Raw genomic sequence first — 26,704 nt, 5'->3', positions numbered from 1 at the left:
AGGGAGGTAGGGAGGCTGGTCGGCGTTAGGCGAAGCTGGAGGAGGAGGCGCGTCGCCGGAAAAGGCCTCACGCGCCCTCATGCGCCGGCGCGTGAGATGTAGCTACCGGTCGGAAAATTGCGCGTGGACAGCGCGTGGATGCTCTTTTGGTGCCGGTGCCTTCACAAAAGTTGGAGATCTCGTCCAGGCGCTCCTTCTGGTATGGTCAGTGTCGGAAAAATACGTCGCCGGAAAGTTCGCCGGAAAAGTTCGCCGGCGATGAGTGGTTTCTGTCGTCGATCCGACTGACCGGAAAGTATTGGGAGATGAGGAAGGTGACCGGAATGAAACACGGTCACCGAAAGGTTTCCCAGAGTTGATGACACAGGAAACAGGAAAGAATTAGGTTTTCTTCCTTGGCTCTGATACCATGTTGAGAGAGAGAGAAAGAAGAAAGACCTTAATTCTCATTAATGTAATCATCTACTTACAATTGAGAAATATATATATATACAAGGCTAGCAGTCCTAACTACCATACATGTGTCCTATATTAATAAGGAAATGTTATACACTATAAATACATTATATTCAACAGTAACAATTACCGCTCGTGATCGATGTGTTATAATTCTGCATTGCTATCTTCTTTGGGGTATAAGTCAATAGACAGTTTTATGTATTATAATGGATGAGATAATATTATTTATAAAGTTGATTCATGAAAGTTAAATATGAAAATTAAGTTTTTTAAGCTTATGATTCATTAAGGTACCATGCAACCACATTGAATAGAAAAGCTTGTTTTATTTCTGTCATATCAAACTGCTGGTATAGATCATGTGGAGCTATTGAATGAACAGTAGGCTATGGCAATCAAGTCTCTGCAGAACACTCCATTGCAGGAATTATGTGATATGAAAGTTGTATGAGAAACCATGGGGGGGTGGGGGAAGGGGGGTGGTAGGTCAAATTATTCCAATATTCATAATTATTTGTTTTGGAAACCGGAGAAATCCTTCTTCTAGCTTTTCCATTCTCCACTTGTAGGAATTCTTTTTACAGCCTTGTCAAATATGTTGGATGGTGGAGGAGAGAGAGGTCGATTCAACTTCATCTTCTGTTTGTGGAGCTGGTCTTATTGAAATGGGTTCTTCTGGGTAGCTAGAGTCGGTTCCCTTCAGTTCTTGCCTACCTAGAAATCCCTGCACTGGGTCAGAACTGTTGAGTTAATGCTCCACATAAAGAAGAGTACGAGTCATTACGAAGTTTTAGGCTTAGAAAACAAATTTGGTAGAGATTGTTGTATTTGATCCTTGTGCTGAAAAATTGAGAGCATAGGTGATTCTAATTATGTCTCAGGTGTTCTTTTCATTTCATTTCGGTAAGACCCAACTCAGTTTCCGTACTTTTTATTAATGAAATCTCTTTGGTGAAGGATTTGGCATAAAAAGGGTAACCAGTTTCAATCTGATATTTTCAGCCTTCTAACTATTCAATGGAAAGTTGGATGAAGATCGACATTCTACAATGTCAAAAGCTATTAAAAGTTGCTCTTCTGATCAAACAAATGGTGCTTTACTGTAAGGAAGTGGAATCACCATTAGAGGTTACCTTGCATGTGCTCGGCTTTCTTTCCCCCTTCCTGAATCAAGATCATCATAACATTTTCTGTGGATTTGTGTCGGATGTAGAAATTTCTGCATACATGTTTGATATTGCAGCAGAGAAGTAAGCCTTTGCCTGGGGCCTCTTGATCTGGAAAAATATGTAGGCAAAGCTCAAAACACTTTTTATTTTCACCTGATACTCTATTTCACTGCCAAGAAAATGGAAGAAAGGAAAAAAACCATTTGAAGAATGATGAAGCTTGCCTTGAATGTTGGGGTCAGGAGGTCATTCTCCATGGTGAATGGTTCAACCACCAAAGTTACAGATTTTGCAAATTCAAAACCTCTCAACTGCATGGCAATGGTAGAAGGGCTAGGGAAAATTAAATATCCTGACTGAGTAGAAGGGCTAGAGAGTGGAAACATTTCAACATATTACCTGAGCTTCCCTTCCTATTGCATCCATTTCTGTGAGAACAGCTGCCCTTGCTCTTGGATCATTGCACAGATGGCCTAGATTTTCATACTGCAGAAATGCATTTCAAAACAATCACAAAACATTAGAAAATCTTTCCCAAACACAAGGACACAAAGAAGTAAAAAAAATTTATTCTGTCATCTCACACAGACAAAACTGCATTCAGTTTCTCCATGACACATAATACAGAGAATGAAACACCTTGGACATTGTAGGATTTGTAATCCAATGGTTCTTCCCCCATAAGAATGAGTTGTCAGTTGATGGGTGCTTTAAACAACGAAAATACCTTTCAATATTGCCACAAACCAACTACAGGTTTTGGGCCGACAAGAACAAGGGTATTTGAAAATGCAGGAAAATCCAAGTGAGAAATATGTGTGGTACAGAGGAGACCCCAGTAAGCAATAAAATGATAACCACATTTCAGTGCATCATTTTGTTAATAGAGAAAGCAGCCACCTACAACTTTGGTGCAACATCAAGGCTCAAACAATATCAAGAAGAATTCCTGGAGCAAGAGATCAATCTCAAAGTGCAAGCATTTTCAAAAGGGTGTAGTATAAGAAAGAAATCACCTTGATGGCTTCAGATGTGGCCCAATCTTTCAACACATCTGGGTCAACTGAGACTATGGCTACTAAACAGGAGTTCAAGCTATCACCTAAAATCAATTAAGCAGTCAGCAAAGAGAACTTAGCTGGGGAGGGCCCGATCTGCAAGTAAACTCCATCTGCCTTACCATAGATAAAACATTGGGAAACAAATTTGCACTTGGCATATACATTCTCAATTTTCTCTGGTGCTATATATTCACCCTGTGCCAGCTTGAAGATGTTCTTTTTCCTGTCATAAGTTGGCCATCAATTTTCGCTAAGAGGCTAAAATTTCATAACTTAAAGTTGGCATGTTCCTGCTCTTCACAAAGTTTCTTTTGTAAGCACTAGTGTGGTTATTTGATTGCACCACAATAATACTTCAACAGTAATACATTAATATGATACTTTACACACTATTACCAACTCAAAAAAAATATCAGTGTCATTAATTTGATCAGTGTTTTATGTTTCACAAACCAAACCATACCCAGAAATAGGTTTAGAAAACTCTTGAGTCTTTCATGTTGAAGTTGCTCTGAGGGAAAACATAATTTAGATAGGTAAGAACTAGAAACTATGTAGTTAAATTTCTCATCTAAAACAAGCAGTATTGGTATCAAGTCCTTTAAATGTGATAGATTGTAAAATCTCACCTATCAATAATCTTAAGGCGACCTCCAGGCAACCATAACCCAATGTCTCCTGTATGCAGCCAACCATCTCCATCAATTACTTCCTTCCTGTCAAAGTAACTGGAGTCAGGTAGATCCATTATTTACACATGAGTGACAATTGCAAGAAATATGTGTATTTGATAAGCAATACAAGAAATAGAAATATAAGAAAGTTGAGTACGTCTGGACTTCATCTTTGTAGTAGCCTTGGAAGAGAACGGGACCCCTGACACATATTTCACCGCGAGGATAGGGCTGATCCTCAGAGGTGTAATTCATTTCAGGAACATCCACAAGCTTTATTTCTGAAAGAGGAAAAGGGCAGGGAGCAACCAGAATCCACACAACTCAGTGAATAAGTTCATTAGTTGTGAATACCATTTTCTTAAAGACATCCAGCAATTAGATTCAAATTACATCCCAATTTAAAGTGGGGGTTTGGATGCTGTTTGAAATTGCAATCTTTACATTTTTTTCCCCTATAGCATTTGAAGTAAACCTATTGAATCCGTTGGTTTGCAATTGAGTCTCTTTGCTTTTTCTCCAACCACAGTCTCTGCTTTTTCGTCAACCTCATTTAACAGTAAGTTTATTTAGGTTTCTATGAAATGATAATCCCATTTTTCTTGTTAGAATAATGGTGATTATTCCACTTGAATAACAAATTAACATAGATGCCATGAAAAATAGAAAATGGACCATTTCATATGCATATATGCAGTATCCATATGCCCCTCAAGGAACATCATGTTGTTTCTCATGGACTATGCACTATATTTTGTTCCTTTTTTTATATTCTTAAGACATAGGTTGACAGCTCACCACAAGCAGGATTAGGAGATCCAACATGACCAGATAAGTTGTCACCCTTATCCATACAGCTTATGAGACAAGAGGTCTCGGTCATTCCATAGCCTTCAATTACTTGGCAACCAAAGCATCTGTATGGGTACATTCATTATGGAACAATAAAACATAATTAGTCACTACTGATATTTTGTTTTTCCTTCTAGAAAACAAGAAACAATAACAATAACTTTTAAACAGGTAACTGTGGAATAATGGATTTATCACAACTTTTAAACAAGCAACCATGCAATAATTCATTATCCTCAGAAGAATAATCAACTTACACTCTCAGAAAGTCCATGACATCAGGAGACAAAGGTGAAGCACCTGAACCCAAAAAATGGACTCTTCCTCCAAGCATTCCCTTTATTTTGCTGAATACCAATCTGTCCCACATGGGTGATGGGTTTCGGCCTAAGACAGTGGTGTAACATATTAGTAGCAAAAGCAGCAATACCACATGCTACACATGCATGACAGCTTAGAAATGCTTATCACATGGTATATCTATATATGGTGTGGACATTCTGATTATTTGTATAGGTATCAGCACATTGGTTGGAAGATTTGCTCAGACTTTACATATAGCAACTAACAGAGATTAACAAGAATATCTCTGGCCTCCAGAACATTTCAAGGAGAGTAGAAAGGGGAAAAATACAAATCGTAAGCAGAAGGCACCTTGTATCCAAATTAGCTTGAAGCATTCCTTTCTTAAAATTCAATTGATGGTATGAATTTTCCGAATCCAGTTTGTGTTGAATTCAGCCAAAAGTCCCATCCAATGAAGATATAATGCCTTTTGCCTTAAAGCTGCCACTCCTCTACTATTATGAGCATTCCCCTTTCAATCTTTAAATTGTGATATTTCAAAATTTAAGACCTCATACTCCAATCAAAGAGATTTATTTTGATAAATTGACAATTCTGGACAGGGATCATATTGTTGATCTCAAAAAATTGGGACAAGGCACCATAAATATTCCCTCTAATAAATTTAATATCATCGACACTTTGTAAGCCACCAATATAGAGACCATAAGACCCAAATATCCCAAACAAAAATATTATATACATCTCTCTATTTGTGAATTTAGTTTGCAATTACAGCAACAAATTAAGAAATAAACCCAATACTTTCCACCCATGTTCTAGAGCTATTTAAAACTTTATTTCCCAATGCACTCTGTTTGAACCCTAAATTCATCACAGCTGTCTGGGAGAAAGAAACTACACATAGTAGGTCATACCTACTGCCACTGCCCACTACTGAAATTAAGAATCCTTACCTCTTCTAGAGGGAATTATCCAGATTTCCCATCCAAGACTTTGTAGGTGCCAGGTTACTTGACCTTGGTTTTGCCACTTGAGAACACTACACTGGGGGACCTAAATATGAGTTCTTGGAGGAATTTCTTGATGAAAAACACAACAAATCAACACTAATGGTGCAATCCTTGGAGGGATTGGAAGAGTCCAGGGGTTACAATCTCCTTCACTTAAATTATATACCCTACAGTGTTTTTGGATATTACGATCATAGCAAAAAAGAGGAGACAACTAGGCTGTTGATAAAGTCTAGGGGATCGTACCAGAAACCTGGGTGATGAAGATAAAGATGTTCACTTATGCATTTATGTAAGTGTAAATATAAGAAGTCATAATGTTTTATTTTGTTATCTACTTTAGGGTTCTCAGTGATCTTAAACATTTTAAACTTTTGATTTATAATATTCATAATTATTTGGAATTTCTCTCTTCTACTTCTATTTCTCTGCTCAAAATTCTTCTCTACTGTCTTACATCAATTGGTATCAAGGCAAGGTTGATTTTGGATGCCTTTTGTGATGGTTATACTCACAACTATACTGCAACAATTTGGAATTCTTGGCATTAAACCATAGGCAATAAACAATTGCTCAGGTCTAGTTTGTGCATGTTTTGCACCAAGGAATTTTCACAACTAAACTACAAGTATTAAATAACCTATAACCAAGGTTGATTTTGGATATGTTTTAGCTGTTTGAATCTTCGCACCAATCTAAGGGTTCAATTACTCCATTAAGTCTCATGGGGTAATTTTCCTACTACTTAGAAACTTGTGCTTTTAGTTTAGTTCTTTGGTCTAACAAATAACGTGTTAGGATTCTTACCTTTATTTTCTTACTTCTTTTTACCTATTACCTTACTTAAAAGAAAAAAAAAATTATTTACCCTTAGTTATTTCATACCTATTTTGTATCTTGTGTCCTTTTGAGAGTCATTGCATAGTCCTCTATTTGAGTTTAATTCCAATTGTGTGCATCCAGTCTAGACATAATTTATTATTAATTTAATTCACATATATTTCAATATTACTTTATTTTTCTTTGTTCTCATTTTTTTCCTCACCTTTGTTTTCAGCAAACATGAAGGTCACTGAATTAGAACAATCCCATTTGACCATTCAGGGGGATGTTCAAAATCTCACAACTATTGTGACAACCTTACAAGTCAATATAGAAGAGATGAAGATATTTTGACCAAACTTGTTGTGGCCTAAGTCATTTGTTAAAAGATCCTGGAAAGCGTTATGAGGAGAAAACAATAAATGAGTCTACAATGAGACAACTCTAATCAATCCCCAAATCAAAGAAGATTTAGGGATTCCCTAGCAGGTTTGCTAACCACAAGAAAAGCCACCCACAAACAAAAATCTAGTTTAGAGCCCTAGACGAGGATGATATGATGATGTTTATGAGGATGAAGCTTTTGGTGCCCCAATACCTATTAATGAAGATAGGAGAGAGTCTTGGTCACAATTTGTCAATTAAGGTCCTAGGAATACCCTTAGGCACTGGGAACCTCAAGTTAGATACCATTGTCAACAATTTTGCATTTACCTCCACAATACCATTATGACCAATCTAGATTATATCCACAATTAGGTAGGTGATATCACCAAGGAGGTCAAGGTAGAGGTGCTAGAGTTTGATGGTAGGTTAGATCCTGATGTGTTTCTTAGTTGGTCAGCAATCTTGAAGACAATTTTGATTGCACGGCATGACCAACACTCAACATGTTGGTTCTGCTAAGATGAAATTGGTACGGTCTGCTAAGCATTATTGGCAATCAGTCTTACATGACATCAACCATTTAGATCAAGAGCCTATTACTGTGTGGAAAGAAATGAAGTTAAGATCAACAGAGAAGTCCTCTTATCCTACATCACTGAGATTTGAATCTTGCCTTCATCATGTTGAGATTTTATAGTTATGAAGGAGGGCTCCCTCTTTCTTTTTAGCCCATTATCACCTTTTCACCAAAAAAATGATAAAATAAAATAAAAGACAAAGGAGAAAATAAGCAGCTTTATGCTATAATATGAAATGGCTTCAGATATCAATGCACATACCACTTATTATGACTTGCTTTTTGGAATTATAGGCAGCATTAAATAGCGTCTTCCTTAGAACCCCAGAAGTTTGCACAGCATTCATGATCCTATGACAATCAACAGAATTAGATACAGATGAATGACCATGCAAAATGCAACCAAGTAAATAATTTAAGCAGTAATCAGCCATGATCTCACCCAGAATATATCCTGTTGTATAATCGAGGAACACTACAAAATATTGTTGGTCTCAAAGCAGCTAAATCATCCATTAATTTTAAATTGTCCTGCACACAAAAGCAACTGATCATACATAAAGTTTGCACAAAGACTAAACCAAAACATTTTAAACTCTAGTGAAGCAATTAAATATGTATTTAACTATGTGATTACGAGTTGTGTTTACTTGGGATCAATTTTTAGATTTACAGTCTGCCACCTCACAACTCTTTGGGTGTGAATTACTAAAGAATTCCTTGGTGTTCTATGATTATGTCAGATCACAAGCAATGTCCAGTTCACAACCATATGGACACCCCCTCAAGTTTGAAGGCTGCTCTCTAGGTAACCTAAGGCAGATGAGGATTTGTATCTCATTTAGAGATCATAGGGACAGTATGGTCAAAGCTTTCTCCAATCCAGCTAGTTTTGGTTTGGTCATTGATATGGATATCCTTGCTTCACTGGTAGGTTTAAATTTTAATCAAAGTGTCCTTCTTGGGTGTTAGATACCTTCAGGTAGAGTGGGATTCATCTATCATTCTATCTTGGGTGTCATAGGATAGGAAAGGACCTTAGAATTTTGATTCTTGGATTTGCAAGATTACAAACCTTCAAGAGGTCCAGGGTGCTTCTTTGATTCATAGCCTAGGTATAAAAATGCAGTGGATTGCTAGGCTAAGAAAAGAGCCACCTCAAAGGAACTTGCAGGGGACTCCTCCCCCTAAAGTATATCATCATCTATTGGTGATTCTGTAGGTTTTAGGGCGTCTTATTTTCACTTAGGAAGTTTTTTATTTTTTGTCCTTTTCCTTGTCTGGCTTGAAAAAACAGCTTATCCTTCTTTGTAATAATTGTCCCTTCTCTTTTTTTATTCCTTGTGTCAACAAAAGCTTTAACAAATTGATGCAATGACATAAAAACAAAACTATCCACAAATAGAGGCACAAGGTCTTAGAATGGTTTGGCTAACCATTCCTATATCTATAGATGAAAGATAATAAATCCACTTTGTCATAAAGAACTTTATAGAGGAAAGGGAGGATAGATACAAACCCTTAGTCACAAAACAATTTAATGTTTTCTACTCCTAGCATCTATACTCTAAATTTAAGCCCCAAAACATCTCATGTTTTCCCACTCCATTGGGTATCTTTTATCACTTCTTTACATATTTACCTACTAGTATAGAATCTTTATATACAAGTTTCCATCTCATAACTTTTTCCCTCAATGATTTAAAATGTTTATAAAGATACTTGTTTTCTTTATCCAATAAACACACTTATTTCCATAAGGAAATATCAAAATAAGAAATATTCTATACAATATCCTCCACTAAAAGGAATTGTCAACAGAATAGGAATTTGAGAAAATTTCCATCTTTTCATAATACATGCCTACATTTGTCTCTTCTATACATGCCTTTTCCCTTGACTCGTTCCATGTCAATAAAAATTCGAAATGCCTTTACCTTTTTAGAACAGGTCTAAGTCAAATAGCAATGATTTGAAGCACTTCTTTTGATCCTATTTCGAAAGGCCAAAGCCTCAATTACATTGATATGCAAAATGCTCAATGTAAAGTGAGCAGCATACTTTGACTCATTCAATATGTTGTCATTGAGTAATTAATCAATGCACTCCATTTAGAAACTTGTTTGAACCACATGCATTACAAACTTAACTTTTGAGAAAAGAAATAACAAACAAGATTACTTCATCTCCAGTTGTAGGTCCATGGAACTTAATCTTCCGAATTCTTAGTCCATGTCACAAATCCCTTATGTGCCATAAACACTCCTTGTTTGCCTTTTACTAGATATCCATGGATCCAAACACTTCAGACATTCATTGTTTCCACCTTGTATAATCAAATAAGAATATAAAAGGCTACACTTACTCTAAATTCAATGAGTATATGATCCATTTATCACGTGCCAATAAGAAAACAACAAATTCCGACTTTATTTTTCATTCTATTATGAATTTTGGATATTATTGTACCATCTTTATGTTCAAATTAGCAAAGCTAAATCCCAAGTCTTAGATCTTCCCCTTAGCTATTCTAGAAATCTTCACCATAGCTCTAATTGTGTTAGTGGAAGCTTTAATGCCTCGTATTAGTGCAACAACATAAAGATAAAATAATCCACACACATTACAAACACATGGCTTTAATGTGGTTTGGCTAACTATGATTACATCAATAGATGAGAGATAAAATCCACTCTACTATAGAGAATGTTAAATAGGAAAGAAAAAACAAATACAAAACTCAATTTCAAAACACACACATATTTTCTTATTCCTACTATCTACACCTTGAACTTGAGTCCCAAAACATCATTTGTCTTCTTGCTTTACAAGGTGTCTCCTATCTATTCTTCACATTCCTATGGTCTTTACATGCACATTTTCATCTTATAACTTTTTCCTTTATTTTTTTTTGATAAGTAAGCACAGAATATATTATCAGGAGGCAAAATAGCCGCAAAGCATACAGGGAGTATACGAGGCGACTAAGGCCTCCCAACCAAAAAAGAACAAAACACCCCAACCCCTAAGTGGAGGCTAACCACTCCAAGAAGCCTATAAAGGAGATCAACTCCACACCAATGTACAATTTAACCCAACCCCAAACATTACACACAAACGAAGTTTTTAACTTCTGAACTACTAACAACCCCCCCCCCCCCCCCCCCCCTTCTCCCCCTAAAAAAGCTAGTCTATTCATTTCCTTCCAAATTGTCCAAAAAATGTACAGCGGGATGGACTTCCACAGTTTTTTCCTCTTTTTTCCCACAAAAGAGCCCTTCCAGCTAAATAAAACCTCCTTTACAGATTCTGGAAAGGCCCACTGAACACCAAACAACCCAAGAATGATATCCCACAAAACTCTGACAATTGTACAATTAATTAAAATATGATTTATCGTTTCCTCTTCACAACCACACAAAAAACAGCAGTTAGGGAACTGCCACCCTCTTCTCTGAAGCCTATCAAGAGTGAGAACCTTCCCCTAAGCGGCTTCCCATGCAAAAAAAGCAATTTTGGTTAGAACTCTATCCACCCATATATTGCTATTCGGGAACTCGGCGACAATATGGCTTGCCAACTGTACGCTCTCTTGACTCTAAAAGGTCCGTCTCTTCCTTCCTTCCAAATCACCTAATCTTCCTCCAACGTAACTCTATGCTCCCTCAACACAACTAGCAAGTTGCCCACCGTATCCAACTCCCAGTCATTAAAGGCCCTTAAAAACCTTAAATTCCACCCGCCTTGGCCAAAATTCTGATCCCACATTTCCTCCACCGTGGCATTCCTTTGGGCAGCCATGGCAAAGAGATTCGGGAAACTTTGGGATAGCACATTATTCCCACACCAAGGATCTGTCCAAAATCTGATTTTATTGCCTTTTCCCACCTTGAACACCATATTTTCCCAACACCAATCAGATTCCTTCAAAATCTCCTTCCAAACCCCTACTCCAAACACCCCATTTGCCTTCCTTGTCCTCCATCCAAAGTCCTCTTGCCCATACTTTGCCTCAAGCACCTTCTTCCAAAGATCCTCCTTAGCACGAGCAAACCTCCAAATCCATTTGCCTAGCAAGGCTTTGTTCAAACAAGCAAGCTTCCTTAATCCCAACCCTTCCTTTTCTTTATCCACACACACCACCTCCCACTTGACTAAGTGTGCTTTTTTTTCCCCATTGGCCCCTCCCCACAAAAAGTCTCTTTGTAACTTTTCAAGCCTCCTTGCCGCTGATTTTGGCATACAGAACAAAGACATTTGATACAAGGGCATGCTGGCCAACGTGCTCTTTATAAGAGTGATTCTCCCACCTTTGGAAATATATTGGCGTTTCCAAAGGGCAAGTCTTCTCCTCACCTTCTCCTCCACCCCATCCCACACGGAAGTGGCCTTATTAGGCACCCCTAAAGGTAGCCCCCCAAGTAGACGGCAAGCAGCTGTCCCACCCTAGACCTTATTTCAACAACCATCTCATTCACCTCTTCCACATCCCCTATCGGAATAACCTTACTTTTGTCCAAATTAATCTTTAACCCTGAAGCCGCTTCAAAGCAAAAAAGTATCTAGCTCAAATGCGTTAAGTACTCTTTCCTTGCCTCACAAAAAACTACTGTATCATCCGCAAAAAGTAAATGAGATATATTGACAGCCTACCCTTTACCTCGCCAAATGCTACACCCAGAGATAAAACCCCCTTCATCAGCCCTCGTTATAAGCACACTTAGCACTCCCATTCCCATGACGAACAAGTAGGGGGATAGAGGGTCCCCTTGACGCAACCCCTTCGAACTTGAGAAAAATCCAACTGGCACACCGTTCACCAACACTGAGAATTTGGCAGTAGATATGCAACTCCACATCCATCCCAGCCACTTTGGCCCAAATCCCATTTTTTGCATAACCTTCAACAAAAAATTGCCAATTGATGTTGTTGTACGCCTTCTCTATGTCCAATTTACAAATTAGGCCTTTCTCTCCTTTTTTTGCCATGAATCTATTACCTCATTTGCGATTAAGGAGACGTCAAGAATTTGTCTCCCCTTAATAAATGCATTCTGATTGGGTGACACCACCTTTCCTATCACTTTTTTAAGCCTGTTGGCCAGCACCTTAGCCAACAATTTGTATAATCCTCCCAGCAAGCTGATGGGCCTATAGTCGCCCAGGTCCTCCGCCCCTCCTTTCTTCGATAACAAAACCAAAAACGTATTATTTAGGCTCTTAATGAAGGAGTTCTGCTCATGGAACTCCTTGAACATATCCAAAACTACCTCCTTAACAGTCTCCCAGTAGCTTTGCCAAAAAGCCACCGTGAACCTGTCCGGACCTAGGGCTTTGTCCCCATTCATCCTCATTAAGGCTGCATGAATCTCAAGCTCAGAAAATGGGAGCTCCAGGACTTCCGCTTCTGACTGACTGATCTGCTTCAGCAGCAGACCCCCTATATCCGCCTTCCAACCGAAACTATCAGAGAGCAACAATTGATAAGCGTTTGCAATCCCTTCCCTCACTTCTTGTTCCTCTGAAAGCCTCACCCCATTCATCTTTATTTTATCCAAGAAATTAACTCTTCTATGGGCATTAGCCATACGGTGAAAATACCCCATGTTTCTATCCCCTTCCCTTAGCCATAATCCCCTTGATAACTGCCTCCAATGGGTTTCTTCCAGTGACACCCACTTAGCATAACCCTTATTTGCTTTCTTTTTGCGGCTTAATTCCTCCTCTGTTAAGCTTCTCTCCTCTTCCACTAAATCCCAAAGCTCCACTTGTTGGAGAGCTTCAGGTTTATTTCTCTCCAAACTTCCGAGCACCTTCCTGTTCCAAATTTTTAGATTTTGTTTCAACTCCTTCAACTTAACAGCCAATCTGTAGCTAGGACTGCCTCTAACCACAATCCCTTGCCACCAACCCCCAATCAGGTCTTTGAACCCCTCAACTTTGAGCCACATATTTTCAAATCTGAATGAGGAAGGACCTCTTCTTAGCCCACCCCCCTCAAGAAGAACAGGAAAGTGATCTGAGGTAGGGCGAGGTAGTCTTCTTTGAGAGACCCTACTGTACTAGTCAAACCAACTGGGGGTCGCAAGGAATCTATCCAACCTAGCCCATGACTGATTATTGAGCCCCCCACTCCAGGTAAAAGATCCTCCTTGTAATGGGATATCAACTAGCCTTAAATCATTTATGATCTGGGCAAATCTTCTCATAGCTGAGGTGATTCTCCCATTTCTACTCCTTTCAAATTGGTAAAGGATTGTATTAAAATCGTCCCCTAAGCACCAAGGTTCCTCCCACAATCCTCTGATTGCCCCATTCTCCTCCCACAGACACTCCCTTTCTTCTCTGGAGAAAGGGCCATAGACCCCCTTAAACACCCAGACCACACCATCTCCCACATTCTTGAATCTGCAGGAGATGGAGAATTGGCCCTCTTCCCAATCCAAAATCTCCAGCGACCTTTTATCCCAGCATATCAAGACACCCCCTGCCGATCCCATAGCATTCAAGGCCCTCCAGTCTAGAAATCTCCCCGGGCCTAAGCTTCTCACCACCCTTTCAGACATTACTTGCATCTTTGTCTCTTGAATACAAAACAAATCCACCTTTTGTTTTCTTACAACGGACTTAATTAATTTCCTTTTGGAACTGTCATTCACTCCCCTCACATTCCAACTCAATATTTTTAGGTTCATTGGGCAACTACAATCTGGTTCCCTCTGCCCTGAATAGGGCCTTTTTTCTTAACATCTCCCTCATAATTAATTGAATACTCCAGCCTCTTAAGCTCCCTTTCAAATCTTGAATTCTCCAGCAGGCCTTTACTATGTATCTTCTCCCTCATTTTCCTAATTTTGCCCAAGAAGCTCAAAATTTCCTTCTCCAATCCTTCAGTTGAGAAGCCTAAAAAATGACTAAACTTAACCAGACTACTTTCCTCCCAATTAAGCTGTTTTTCCTTCCTTCCTTCTTGGGATTCAGTCTGGCCTATAGTCTACCCCGAATTCCTTTCCAAAGGGTCGACGTTGTTGACCTCTACCAAGTCCCAACAGCCATACCCTTTCTTAGCGTGCTCATCTGCAATTGGTCTTCGTAACCCACTTCTTTCCTGAATGCCCTCCCTTAGTGCCCCAGAATAGTCGTAATACTCCCTCTCCGGAGTCCAACCAAAATAAAAGAAATTAGAAGAGGAAGACCCTGGTGCCCTTATACCCCTCGAATTTATAACTAACCCATACCTTGCGGCTTCTTCCTCTAGCACACTATTTGCCATTGTGCGGTGTAAGTCTGGCTGCTGCCTCCTCCCAACTTCTTTCTCACGGAATCTGGCGAACTCCAACTCCAAATTGCATCCCTTGCTATAGTCAGAGATATCTGGGGGACAGGCTTTTAAAAGAAGCCCACTTTCAAAAGGCTGGGCCTGAGATGGGCCAGGCCTTTCCCTATAAGAAACGGTCGGCCCAGAAGCTGCGGCCCACCCCGTGCCCATGGGACACGACGACCCAAACTCAGCCCCCTTTAAGGCTTCACCCACTGAGGGGAATGACAACCCAGCAACCCATTTCGAAACCAGGCCTGACGACGACAGCCCAGCATCCGAGAAAGGCCAGGTTAGCGGACCCACTTGAGCTTGGGGGCCCGTCACGTCGAAGCCCACTCCCTGCGCCTGCCGTCCAGTCCTATCCACTGACCGGCACTGCTCCTCGACCCCCGCACAAGCCATCTCTTCCACTCGCACCCTGGCGCGTGCATCCGCATCACCCTTGACCTCCCCGCTTGGTTGGCTTCACAGACCACGTTTCATCCCCGATTCCTTTATGACCTAGAATATTTATAAATATATTCCTCTCATCTTTCTTTATTTAATAAAGACATCTATTTTCATAAGGAAATATCAGAAATGACATATTCATAAACTATTCTCTATGAAAAAGAATTTTCATTAAATTAGGAATTGAACCAAATTAGGACTTCAAGACAATTCCAACACATCTTTTCCCCTTTATACAGCATTCTTGCTTCCTGTGCAGAAATAAATAAATATATATATATATAAAAGATACCCCTTGGTAGAAGCCAACAGCACCACCATAGTATGCCAACATAACTTGATTTGCTCGTTCATAGATATGTGCCAAAGGAAGATATGATATGTAACTGTCAAAAATAGCACGGGTATCAACAAAGATAGTTAAAAAGAAATATCTACTCCTGTTAGGTCAAACTCTATTGAAACAATTATTCCTGATATCGTACAACAATTTGAATGATAGAACTCACATGTCCGAGGGGCAGAATTTAAGGGTAAGGCTGGCACCAGCAATAGTTGCAATTAAGTTTCCATGTGTCAGTATAACTCCCTTTCCCAAAAAAGAAAAGAATGAAGAGAGAGACTAGTAAGAAATGTAGGCACCCAAATCATTAGAAGGAGGAGGCTTTAGCTTCAAGACCTGAGAAATTAAGTTCAGAAACCACAAATGCACTACCTTTGGCGTCCCTGTAGTACCACTCGTGTAGCATATGGTTGCAATGTCTTCAGGCTTGGGAGGACAAAATGGCTGAAGATCACTGTGGCCCTAAAAGAAACCATTCATACCACAATGAAACATTTAGCTTCTCAACATAAATTGACATTCAAAATCTAAAGCAACATTTTGTATCAATTACGTGCAATACTAGTTTAGGTGGGGAATAATAGTAGAATCTAAAGAAATAGGCAAGACATTTCTTCTAAAAAAACATTATAAAAATATTCAAGTGGATATAGAAAACATGCAGGAAAATAGGAATAGGTACTTGATATTGATAGCAATGTCACAAATAAGAAATATTACGCATGAAATAGTGCTACTTGGTTGTCTTCAATTTTTATATCCCAAAAATCTTGATTTACATTGCCAGTAAAACATTTAAAAGGTTAAATATTAGTAACACCATAATTATGCTATTCAACGGTAATAGAAGCTTGCATGACCTTCTAGCTGAGAAGACATCAGGATGCAAATCCATGGAGGGAGTAATGATCAGAGGTTTTTTCCTTTTACTCTCTTTCACTCATCTTTGTTGGGCATTTGATTTAAGCTTCAGGAGAATTTTATGATTGTGAACAATGTGGAAGGCAACCTTTGAAGACTTCAAAAGAAAATGGAAAAGCATTCAACAAAAATAGTTTAGTAATTTTGGCATTTCATATGTTTAGTTGAACTTTTTATTTATTTATTATTATAGTTGAGTTTAGTTGTTTATTTTTTGGTCTTTTCTAATTTGATTAGGAGTCGTCATATCCCTATGTCTAATTAGATATTGTCCTTTCTTTCCATAACCAAACTTTAGAAGAGAGCAAATCTAATTAAAATCTCCTCTTCATCCCACGTCTCAAGAGCAGATGTCCTCCTATTCTACCTGCATCCTTATATTATGCATGCTATGAGGTTACACTCCCTTGAATGAACAAGAAATCAAGAGCTAGGCATAAGTTAAAGTATTTGTAGAAGTTAAATTCTAAACTACACCTTTCTTAATTTTATGTTATTCTACACACTCAAGACATTGGTTCAGGGCAACATCCAAAATCTATCAGCAAAAAAAATATCAAGGGGAGGAAATTTTGGAAGTACCTGACTAAGAAGTTTTGCAAATGAAATAAGCTTAACCTGAGAATTTGATGGAAGGGAGGGCACGTGTTCATCAATCCCTCCCACAACCTGAACCACGCAGGAATAGGATGCAAATAAAAGAGAAAGATAACTGGGAAATTAGCATTCTGCATATTTATATATTGGTCAAGCATTTCATGATGAGGTTCTAAGATTACTTACCACTACAAGACGTACAGATGGAATCTCAGATAAGAAGCTCAATAGCTACATTTTCCAGAAGAAACACAAGCCATAAATTAGATATAGATGAGAATCAAGTATACACCTGAGTTATGTATGCATGAAGCAAGTATTATGTAATATGCATATTCATAATTTCAAATAGCAATGCATGTAAATAAAGACCAGTAAGTACATTTTATAGTCACTTTGAGTTAGAAACAATATTAATATCATATGGTCCAAAACTAGATATTACCAGCTATCCAAATAATGATATCTTCTCCATTGCATCTAATTAGAATAGGAAGAAAAGACATGACAATGTGGTTGAGGTGCTCATACTGCATTTTTTTTTTTTTTAATTTATTAGAGGTGCTCATAGCTATTATTTTGGTGACTAATCTCTACAAGATCCTTAAGAAGGTTCTCCCAAAGTGTCTTGAAGCGGTGCTCCATGATACCATTTCATTTTCAAAGGGATTTTTTTTTTTCTCTCAAAGGTAGACAAATCCTTGATGAGGTGTTCATAGCAGATGAGATTGTGAATGATAGATGGAGATCTGGCACAATTGGAGTTGCCTTTAAGGTGGATTTTGAAGGCACGATAATATGGTTGAGGTGCCTAGACCATATCCTCTATGAGATATTAGGTGGCAAAAGTGGATCTATCCCCAAATGACTTTGCAATTCTTGTTAAGGACAATGCTAAAAGTTGGACAATTGGGTTGGAAGGTATTCCTTATGGAGAACCTTTGTTTCCTTCCTTATTTGTTGTCATGGTCAATGCTCTTGGTAGATTAATTGGTAGAGTTGCGGTTTATGGTCTAGTTGAGGGTGACCAAGATAAAGTGAGAGTCTCACATTTGCAATTCCCCAATGATACCAGACTGAGACTATCACAATTGAAGTTCTTAGATGCTACTATCCTCATCTCTAGCATAAAAGAAGAGTGTGTCCACCATTTTATACTTATTATCAAACTTTAGCGTAGTATCAGACCTTTAGATCAACTTAGACAAAAGCACATTCATAGGGTAAATTTTAATCCTCATAACATAGGGAGAGTGGCCTCTCTTACAATGTGTAGACAAGCAAGTGGCCCTTGAATTATCTTTTCCCTCTAATAGGAACTCAAAAACTTCCCTATAAGTTACATGGTTTGTAATAAGGTCAATAGTAATGATTTACTTAAGCACAAAAGAACCTATAATGCCTATAGCATTGATTGTTGTATTCTCTATTGTGGGGATTTGCTAATCACCTTTTGTGTTCCTTTGCATCAAATTTATAGAGGAAGTCATTCTCTTGGATTGATGTTATCTAGGTTGTTGCAATAGGTATCAAGTAAGATAGATATGTTACACCAAGGTTTGGTTAATATTGATTTTTATAACAACAAAATAAAGTTTGTATCTAATGGTCATATTATAAGCAAGGAGATCTCCTTAGTGTCATCAAAGAAGAAGAAATATGGAGCAAAAGAGAAAATCAAAAGGATTTCAAGAAAAGGTTTATCAAGTTTATTGTTAAGATATTTTATATAAGATGATGGATGCACTAAGTTAGAATTGCATATTTTTATTAAGCACCTAAAAATTCATCCATAAGTTTATGATTGCTTTTATACTTTTATAATTTGGATGAAAGTTATTTTGAGGATAAAAAGACCTACCTAACGTAGGAGACTACCTTGAACCCAAGCTTTTCATGAAAATCTTTTAAGGTTTTTTAAAAACATTATTATCTTGACCGAAGTGCTTTAAACTTGAAAATTTCTCAAAATATTAGTTAAAGACTTTGTTAGAAGGTCGTCTACATTCATATGAGTTAGTTAAAAAAGGTGTTAACCCTAAAACATACATGAACTTTCAAAAATATTGGGTTAAAGCACATGCGAATGACCAAACGGTCATCCAGTTGTCATGTAGATGTCCATGCGGTCATCCAATTGTCATGTGGATGTCTAGGCAATTGTCCACTTACTCTGTTTTGGGACAAAATGGCTATTGGAAGCAAAGTGGATGCCCACCCAGACAACCATTTACCCTTAAAAGTGATTTTTGGAAGCCATGTGGATGCCCACTTGGATGACCACTTAGCAATGTGGACAACTACATGGATGTCCATATCTGTCTTTTGGCCTTCAACAGCTCTTTACACCTCATTAAATACTCCAAAGGTTATTATAAATGACCACATGGACATCCGATTCTAAGAGGCTTATTTCTAATAGTTAGTTTGACATTTTAACTTCCATATAAAGGCTTTATGTTTCATTTATAAAAGAGAAAAAAGTTCCTAACTATTATTCAATCACCTTTTGAGCCTTAGGAAAATATTTTGAGTGCATTAAGCTCAAACTTACATTTCATTCTTAGTGCACCTCTTAATCCTAATTTCCTTGTATTTTTGGAGCAAAACTTTGTAAACTAGGAATTTGTATTTAGAAATTCATTTCTTGTAAGGTGAGTTCAAGTGTGGGATATCACTGGAGAGAAAAATCTAAATATGAAGCATCACTTACAGAGTTCAAGAGTGAAATATCTCTTGAGGAATATTGTAAGTGCCCATTGAAGTCAGTTAATCCAAGTATAAAGCTTGAAGGGTTGGTTTGGAAGCCTCAATAAGTGGAAATCAAACTAGGATTGAAGTTAGAGGAGAGTGGATGTAGGCTGAGATTAGGTTGAACCACTATAAATCTCGAGTTTGAATTTTCTTTATTCCTTACTTTCTTTATTTATATGCAATTGTTCTTTACTGTTTTTATTATATTGTTACTTATTTGTCTCTTACATTCATCATAGTTAATTTCTCATAATTTGAAAAAAGAGGTCATCACCATATTCACCCCCAACCCCCCTTTTCTAAGGTGATTACCTTAGATTGGTATAGCTAGAATCCTAATAGGTTATCCTCTCCCTTAAATTTAGGAAAGGGATTAGGAGGGTAGCCTTGTGGAGAAGGTCTATTCTTACTTTTTAAGTTAAGTTATATAGAGGACAATTGGATTTTTTATAACAAGTGGAGATCAAGGGAAGATGCTTGAAAAAATCTTGTCACTACACAAATCTTTACATGTGTATTATTAAGGGAGTTCTTAGAATTCCTTTTAACATTCTTTCAATAGATTGCAAATCAAGTTCTTAGTTTTTTCTTGTTTTGTTTTGTGTTCTTTTTGTTGGAAGGATCTCTCATCATTCTTTGCATATTTTTAATCTCTTTATTACACTTCTTTTCTTTTTCTTTTTTCTTTTTTCTTTTTTGTTTTATTTATTTGTAAAAGAAAGGATTTGACATTAAGACTTGGAATCCAATCTTCATTGAAAAGTTTTTGAGTTTCTAACAAATGGCATAAAATGATAGCCATGGACAAAGTTTCCTTTAATCAAAATAAAAAAAATGTTACATCCATTTTTGGTAATGGATTGAAAATCTAGTTTTAGGAGGCTCTATCATGTGAGAACAACCCTTTTACTTGCTTTAACCTCATGTCTACCTCCTTTGTAGGTTACTCCTATACTTTAAAAGTAACAATCCAAGAGTCTTCTCTCGAGTCACAAGTTTTATTGGAAAGTCTAAAATTCTTTCATAAATTAGAGCCTTCACATGTTTAAGGGTTGGCAAGAAGGTGAATACCAATGAATTGCTATGAAGCTATCAGTCATAACCATTTTTTCTTTATCATAGAGATTGGGGTGACTTCTCACCTTGCTTTCCTTTTCTATCCTATAGCCTTTGATTGTGGTAGAAGTCGTTCCTTTTGATTAGTGGTTTTTGGGATCCCCCAAGATATATTACAAATATGTTGCCTATTACTTTACATGATATCAAGGGAAACATAAAAGGACAATGTTGTGGTGGAAAGTTATATTAGCCACTGTTTGGGAGATTTAGATTGAGAGAAATGTCAAGATTTTTACTCTTAGGTGTCCATCACTAAAAAGTTTTAGATCATTTCCATTAGTTTGATCATGTTGGACAATGGAGAGGTTTTTTGTCAGCCTGAAACTGCACTTTGATGGTTGTTCAAGAAAACTCAAGGCAGATGGCAATTGGTTGATTGCTCAAAGACTATACAGGGGAAAAATGAATAGTCCTATCCAAATTTAGTTGTTTGTTTTAGTGATTGAATGAAGATTCTAACTTATTGGAAGATTTGATTTGAGGCTTCCTTGTTAAGAGCTAGTCACCTTTTGGTAAAGGAAGACTCAATGACTTTTCTCTTCTTCAATGTCTTTAGGGAAGAAAGGACCTCCAAGATATGATCTCAACTATAGACGACTGTCAACCCTTTCAAATGTCTAGGGTGCTCCTTCACTTGGAAAATAAGGTTGGCTAATCAGAAAGCAAATTGCTTGATTAATTAGAGGGTTAATTTGTCAGAGGAGTTTGTTGTGAATTTTATTCTCTCTAATGTATTTTCTGTTTATCCCCTTTTTTTTTTAGTTAGGCCTTTTTGGAGGCTGGTTGTTTGTTTTCCTTCATGGTTTTTTTCTTCTTGTAGAATATCCTTTCCTTTATATGAGAGGGGATTTACTTTAGTACAAAAGGCCCCATAAAGCCAATAGCCTTGATTGTTGTATTCTTTGTATGATGAATTCAGCCAAACATGCCTTCACCCCTTGCATTGAATTTAAGAGGGCATTATTATCTCGAATTGATACAATTGTCCCAAGAGGTATATCAGATATGATGTTTACCTTCTTCCTTAGATTGAGGAAAAGCCCTAAGAGGATAGCCTAGTGGAGAAGATCTATCCTTTGTTATGGGTTATCTGACTTGGGAGGAATGCTAGAATTTCTTAGGAAAAGTGGAGAACAATGGAAGATGCTTTGAAAAGACTTGTTAACTCACTCCCCTTTAAATATGTTGCATTAAGGGAGGTCCTGGAGCTCCTTCTAGCATTCATTGGGAGGATTTATTATGGGACAATTGACCTTTTTTCCTACTTTACCCTCATCTCTACCTCCTACTGAGGTTTATACACTCCTACTCTAAAAGAGACAATCCAATAATCAAGCCAAATTTGTTTGGAAATCTAAAATTCTTCCATAGGTTAGCCTCTACATATTTCATGGATAAAAAGAAGGTTAATACTAATGAATTGTTATAAATTACAAGCCTTGTGAAGCAATCAGTCCTGCTTATTGATCATAGAGAGTGGGGAGGCTGCTTACCTTGCTTTCCTTTGCTATCCTATAGCCTTGGAATTGTGGCAAAGGTTGTTCCTTTTGGTTAGTGTTTTTTGGGATTCCCCAAACGCTTTGCTAATTTGTTGATTATTACTTCTTGGGATTTCAGAGGAAATATAAGGTGAGTTTTGTGGCAAAGGGTTGTATCAACCATTCTTTGGGTGATTTAGCTTGAAAGAAATGTCAAGATTTTTTCTCCTGGGCATCTGTTACCAAAGAGTTTTATGGCATGTCCATCAGCTTGATCATGTCAGACTAAACAGAGATTTGTTGTCACTACAGGTAGCCTCAAGCTCAATTTTGATGGTTTTTCTTAAGGAAACTCAAGGTAAATGGCAATTGGTGGATTGTTCAAAGACCATATGAGATAAGGTGATTAGAGTTCTATCCAAGTTCTGTGGTTTGTTAGAGTTCTAGACACACACACACACACACAAAATACTTCCAAAAAATTTCTCCTAACTAGCAAGGCATGATTTTCTAAATGTAAAAGGGCACTAAGGGAGCTAAAGATCAAACTCACAGTGTTCAATGTGTGTGGCAAACAGAAAATAGCTTGTACATCAGCATGATTCACAATATATTTAACAGCATCAGGACCTGGAGTTCACAACAAAATACTGCTTTATGTTCAACAGGCTAAACCAGAGAGGGAAAGATCCATTTGAATGAACCAATATATACCAAGGGTGTCATATAAAGGAACTGAGATATATGAATAAGCTGAGCAGGCATGGTCAACAATCAGCCACTCGGGTCTGTTAATAAAATAAAGTCCAATGCAAGCCCCCTGTTCCAAAAGAAACCAAGGCAATCACATTAAAATATATATAAAATGGGCTGACAACTTTTCATTTTATAATACCCAGCTGAAGATGTCCATAACAAGGCTATATATCAAGGCCAAAAAAAATGTGACTGAGAGCTTATCTCAGAATTTTACCACATATTTAATGTGAGGAAGGTCCTTAAAAATAACTTGGTTATGTAAAACCAACTCACTTCTAATAACCCATGATGACGAAGGCCAGAACCTATTGCCAACCGGACAGTGCCTGCTTCTCCATATGTCATCCATTTGTACCTTCAAGTGTAGAAGAAAAGTAACCAATTCAAGCAACTTCAGTGGAGAACTATCTGCCACTGAATCAACTTGAAATACTAAGTTCATAAGTGATAGCTAGCTTACTCTCCAACTGTTCCATCTCCCCTCACTCTAGTACCCAAGTAGTTGTAATCTTTGAAAGCTTCAATAGCATGCCTGATATTGTAAGTTGTAAGCAACAAGTTATCTCTTTTTATACTAAACAAGTCAATAGACAAATCCTCCAAGCCCATAAGTTTCAATAAGTAGAGACCACACCAGGCATCCTCCGATTACAGTAAAATGAAATAAGGTGAATCACTGTAACAGAGCAGAGAGATAAATTAACCCAGTGACTGGAGTAATGACAGAGATTCTCACATAAAGTTATCATGTAATGTGCCAATTTCGGGATGCTCAGGTAATCTACTTATAAGCTTCAAAGGAGAGCGCACAGATCTGGCATGAAATAAAATCCAACAAGTTATCCAGGAAAGGATTAGCTAGATATAGCTAACTGAAGAAAAACTGAATGTGCCCTACCTGTACACATTCCATTTTCCTGTGTTTAATTTTTCTGGAAGCACGACACTGTATCCCTGACCTGCCCAATATTTAGTTCCAGTATTTCAACATATGAAAAATGTTTCACACAGTTAATCTCTATAATGATAGATTACTCACTGTGAGTAAGAAGATTAACCCCTATATCAAAGTCAAATTCAGTAGTCAATCAAGGCAATTTTCTCTTTCTATGTGTTAACTTGATATATGTAGTTAGCACAAGGTACCATCCTATGGTTCCTGGAGGTCCCAGTGATGGGGTAAGAGATTTAAGACCAATATGCTTACCAGACTCCTTTGACAAAAAAAACTCAAAAAATGGCAAGTTCTCACAGCCCTTTAACTACTTGAGCTCAGCCAACCCTCAAGCTAAGCTCATATGCAAGTGTAAAACTTATCATCTAACGTGTACCATGGCGACTAAACCATCTTTACAGTGCTTTAAATTAAAGCTCTATTACAATTCTGTAATAAAGAAATGTGAATTTATGGATCCCGATTCAGTTCAATTTTGTATTTAGAAAAGAAGAATGTTTCTCTTTCCGTGGACTAATTCTTCAAACCACTTCAACAGTAGCAGGGAATATATATATATATATAATCTGTATGTGTAGACTCATCAGACAGTCGCAGAAAAAATATTTTCCGGGAATCTAGCATTTTTGTAAGAATTTTACATAATTTTCAAAATTCCTTTCAATCATATATTAAAGAAGTCAAATCAACATAGTTGACGACGACTGAATCAATTTCACATCTGACTAGCGCATACGACAAATTAAGGCTCATAAAATCGTGTGCAGGGGGTGGGTGAGAATTATATATTAACAAATAACAATACAGACAAAGAAAGGGTACTATGAAAAAACTCGGAGGCGGTAGTGCTGGTTTGAACATGCGAGTCGAGAACGTGCGTGATCGGAACAAGATGTCCTTGAATTGCTTTCAGGCGACGCTGAGCAGTCGACTCCATCGAACTATTTCAGGAAAAAGGAGATCACCGATCTCCAATTCCAATCCCAGATTCACGAGCCAGTGATTGTTTCCCGGAAAAGTGTTTTGGTTAAGGAACTGGAACAGGTATGATCGGTGGATTGAGAGAGAACCTAAAGAGAGAAACTAGAAAGAGAAATAGAGAGGACACGTTTGGTGTGGTGTGGTGTGGTGCGGTGGGTGTGAGTCGTGTGACCCTTTCTAACGTCCGCCGGTGGTGGTGAGCTGGAAGTGGCCTAGAATGAGCGGGATGGACGATGCGCACTGGTACCAAAATCCACGTGGAATGTACGAGGACTGTTTGAAGAGCAGGGAATAATAATTGGAATTAAAACTTTAACCAAACTTTATGATTATCTTAAAATTTATTAATTAATTATTTGATAAAATTAATTTAAAATTTATCCCCAATAATCATTAACATATTTATCCTCATAAATTATAATTAGAGTAAAGAAGATCCAATAATAGATGTTATGAAATATGAAAAAAATATCATAAAAGTAATTAAAAAAAAGATATAGACTTAAAAATAAGTTAATTATTTTTACTTATTACTTATAATTATTTTTTACTTTTAAACATACCATAAAGTTATTTTACTAAATATATTTTAATTTACTTAATGACTTAAAATAAATTATTAAATTACTTTAAGTTATTAAGTTAGTTTATCAAATATTTACTGAGAAAATATAGACTAATCTTAAATGAGAAAAACACCTAAAAAAGGGGGATGAATTGGGTTTTTAAAAAAAATTCAACACAACAAATTCAAGCTCAATAGAATCAAATATAAAGAAATAGAGTTAGAGAAATCAAACTCAGATTTTATAGTGGTTCGACATTTTCTTACCTATGTCCACTTTCTTTAAGCTCCAAACCGAATGAGGGTTCCATTAACTTGAAGCTTCAACCAAGTTTCTAATCTCCTTTACACTTAGATTCATGTTTCAATGGGCTTTTACACAATCTCTTTAAGATTCAACTCACTTGAAGGCTTTAACACTCAATTTTACAAGAATGAATCCCTCAACCTAGCTCAATGATAGTTCAAATACAAATCAAAACTAGGATGAATCACAAAGGTGCACTAAAGGATATGCAAGTGAAGATTTAATGCACAAAGAAAGAAATGAGAGCTTTTAAGACAAGAATAAGTGGGTAGACAAATAAATGCAAGTGTTCTCTATGTCATAAATGAAGTGGAGCTCTCAATTTATAGATTTCTAACCTCGGGAGCCAAGAAAAACAAAAAGCAGCTTCAACCGGTCGAGTTGGGGGTCAATCGATTCACTAGCCGTTTGAGCATTTAATGCTTTGGCAGGTTACCGTTGCTTCAACCGGACCTCAACTGGAAGTCGACAGGGAAGGAGGATACCTCAATCGGGAAGAAAAGGCTATTGGAAGAGAGAAAGTGTTTTTGCACTCCTTGACCGGACCTCGATCAGGCAAAGGTAACCAGTTGACCAATACCCTGATCAGTTGAGCCGATTAGCCCAGTGCCTCGACCAGTTAAACATTTTGGCCCCGAAAACCTATATTTTTATGTTCTTTTCTCTTTTAACACTTAAGCAAGGTCTTTAGGTAAATTAATATGTCAATTTTGAAATGTTTTGCCTAAGGTACATTTGATAAAACTCAGGTTTTTAATGAAACTTTAACTTTAAGGAATAAATCGAGTTTTCAAAAAATGCATGAAAGGATATGTAAAACCTAAGTGCACCCAT

The 26,704-nt window shown here is 37.4% G+C and overlaps 1 protein-coding gene across 4 annotated transcripts; it reads right to left on the bottom strand.

Annotated features, from left to right (window-relative positions):
• Positions 1–765: 765 nt before the first annotated feature.
• On the bottom strand, positions 766–25,234 carry LOC117930191 (long chain acyl-CoA synthetase 7, peroxisomal-like). Of its 4 annotated transcripts, none has more exons than XM_034850696.1 (24): positions 24,840–25,231; positions 23,961–24,021; positions 23,799–23,876; positions 23,523–23,594; positions 23,336–23,417; positions 23,018–23,123; positions 22,857–22,933; positions 17,139–17,183; positions 16,938–17,024; positions 15,807–15,896; positions 15,601–15,680; positions 15,384–15,477; positions 7,763–7,851; positions 7,583–7,671; positions 4,473–4,602; positions 4,162–4,280; positions 3,521–3,644; positions 3,319–3,417; positions 2,809–2,912; positions 2,645–2,730; positions 2,028–2,114; positions 1,853–1,939; positions 1,593–1,736; positions 766–1,188 (listed from the first exon to the last, which is right to left on the bottom strand). In XM_034850696.1, the coding sequence occupies exons 1-23, from the start codon at positions 24,952–24,954 to the stop codon at positions 1,638–1,640; spliced, it is 2,100 nt and encodes a 699-aa protein (XP_034706587.1). In that variant the 5' UTR covers positions 24,955–25,231; the 3' UTR covers positions 766–1,188; positions 1,593–1,637. The 4 variants fall into 4 exon arrangements, 3 of the variants coding, with proteins under 3 accessions (XP_034706587.1, XP_034706586.1, XP_034706588.1); XM_034850695.1 differs by having other exon boundaries at positions 766–1,183; positions 24,840–25,230; XM_034850697.1 differs by having other exon boundaries at positions 766–1,183; positions 3,319–3,405; positions 24,840–25,228.
• Positions 25,235–26,704: the final 1,470 nt, after the last annotated feature.

The sequence above is a fragment of the Vitis riparia genome, chromosome 14, assembly GCF_004353265.1.
Source record: "Vitis riparia cultivar Riparia Gloire de Montpellier isolate 1030 chromosome 14, EGFV_Vit.rip_1.0, whole genome shotgun sequence".
Lineage (NCBI taxonomy): Eukaryota > Viridiplantae > Streptophyta > Magnoliopsida > Vitales > Vitaceae > Vitis > Vitis riparia.
The sequence above is the reverse complement of the archived record's forward strand: the minus strand, read 5'-3'. Positions and strand labels throughout refer to the sequence as shown.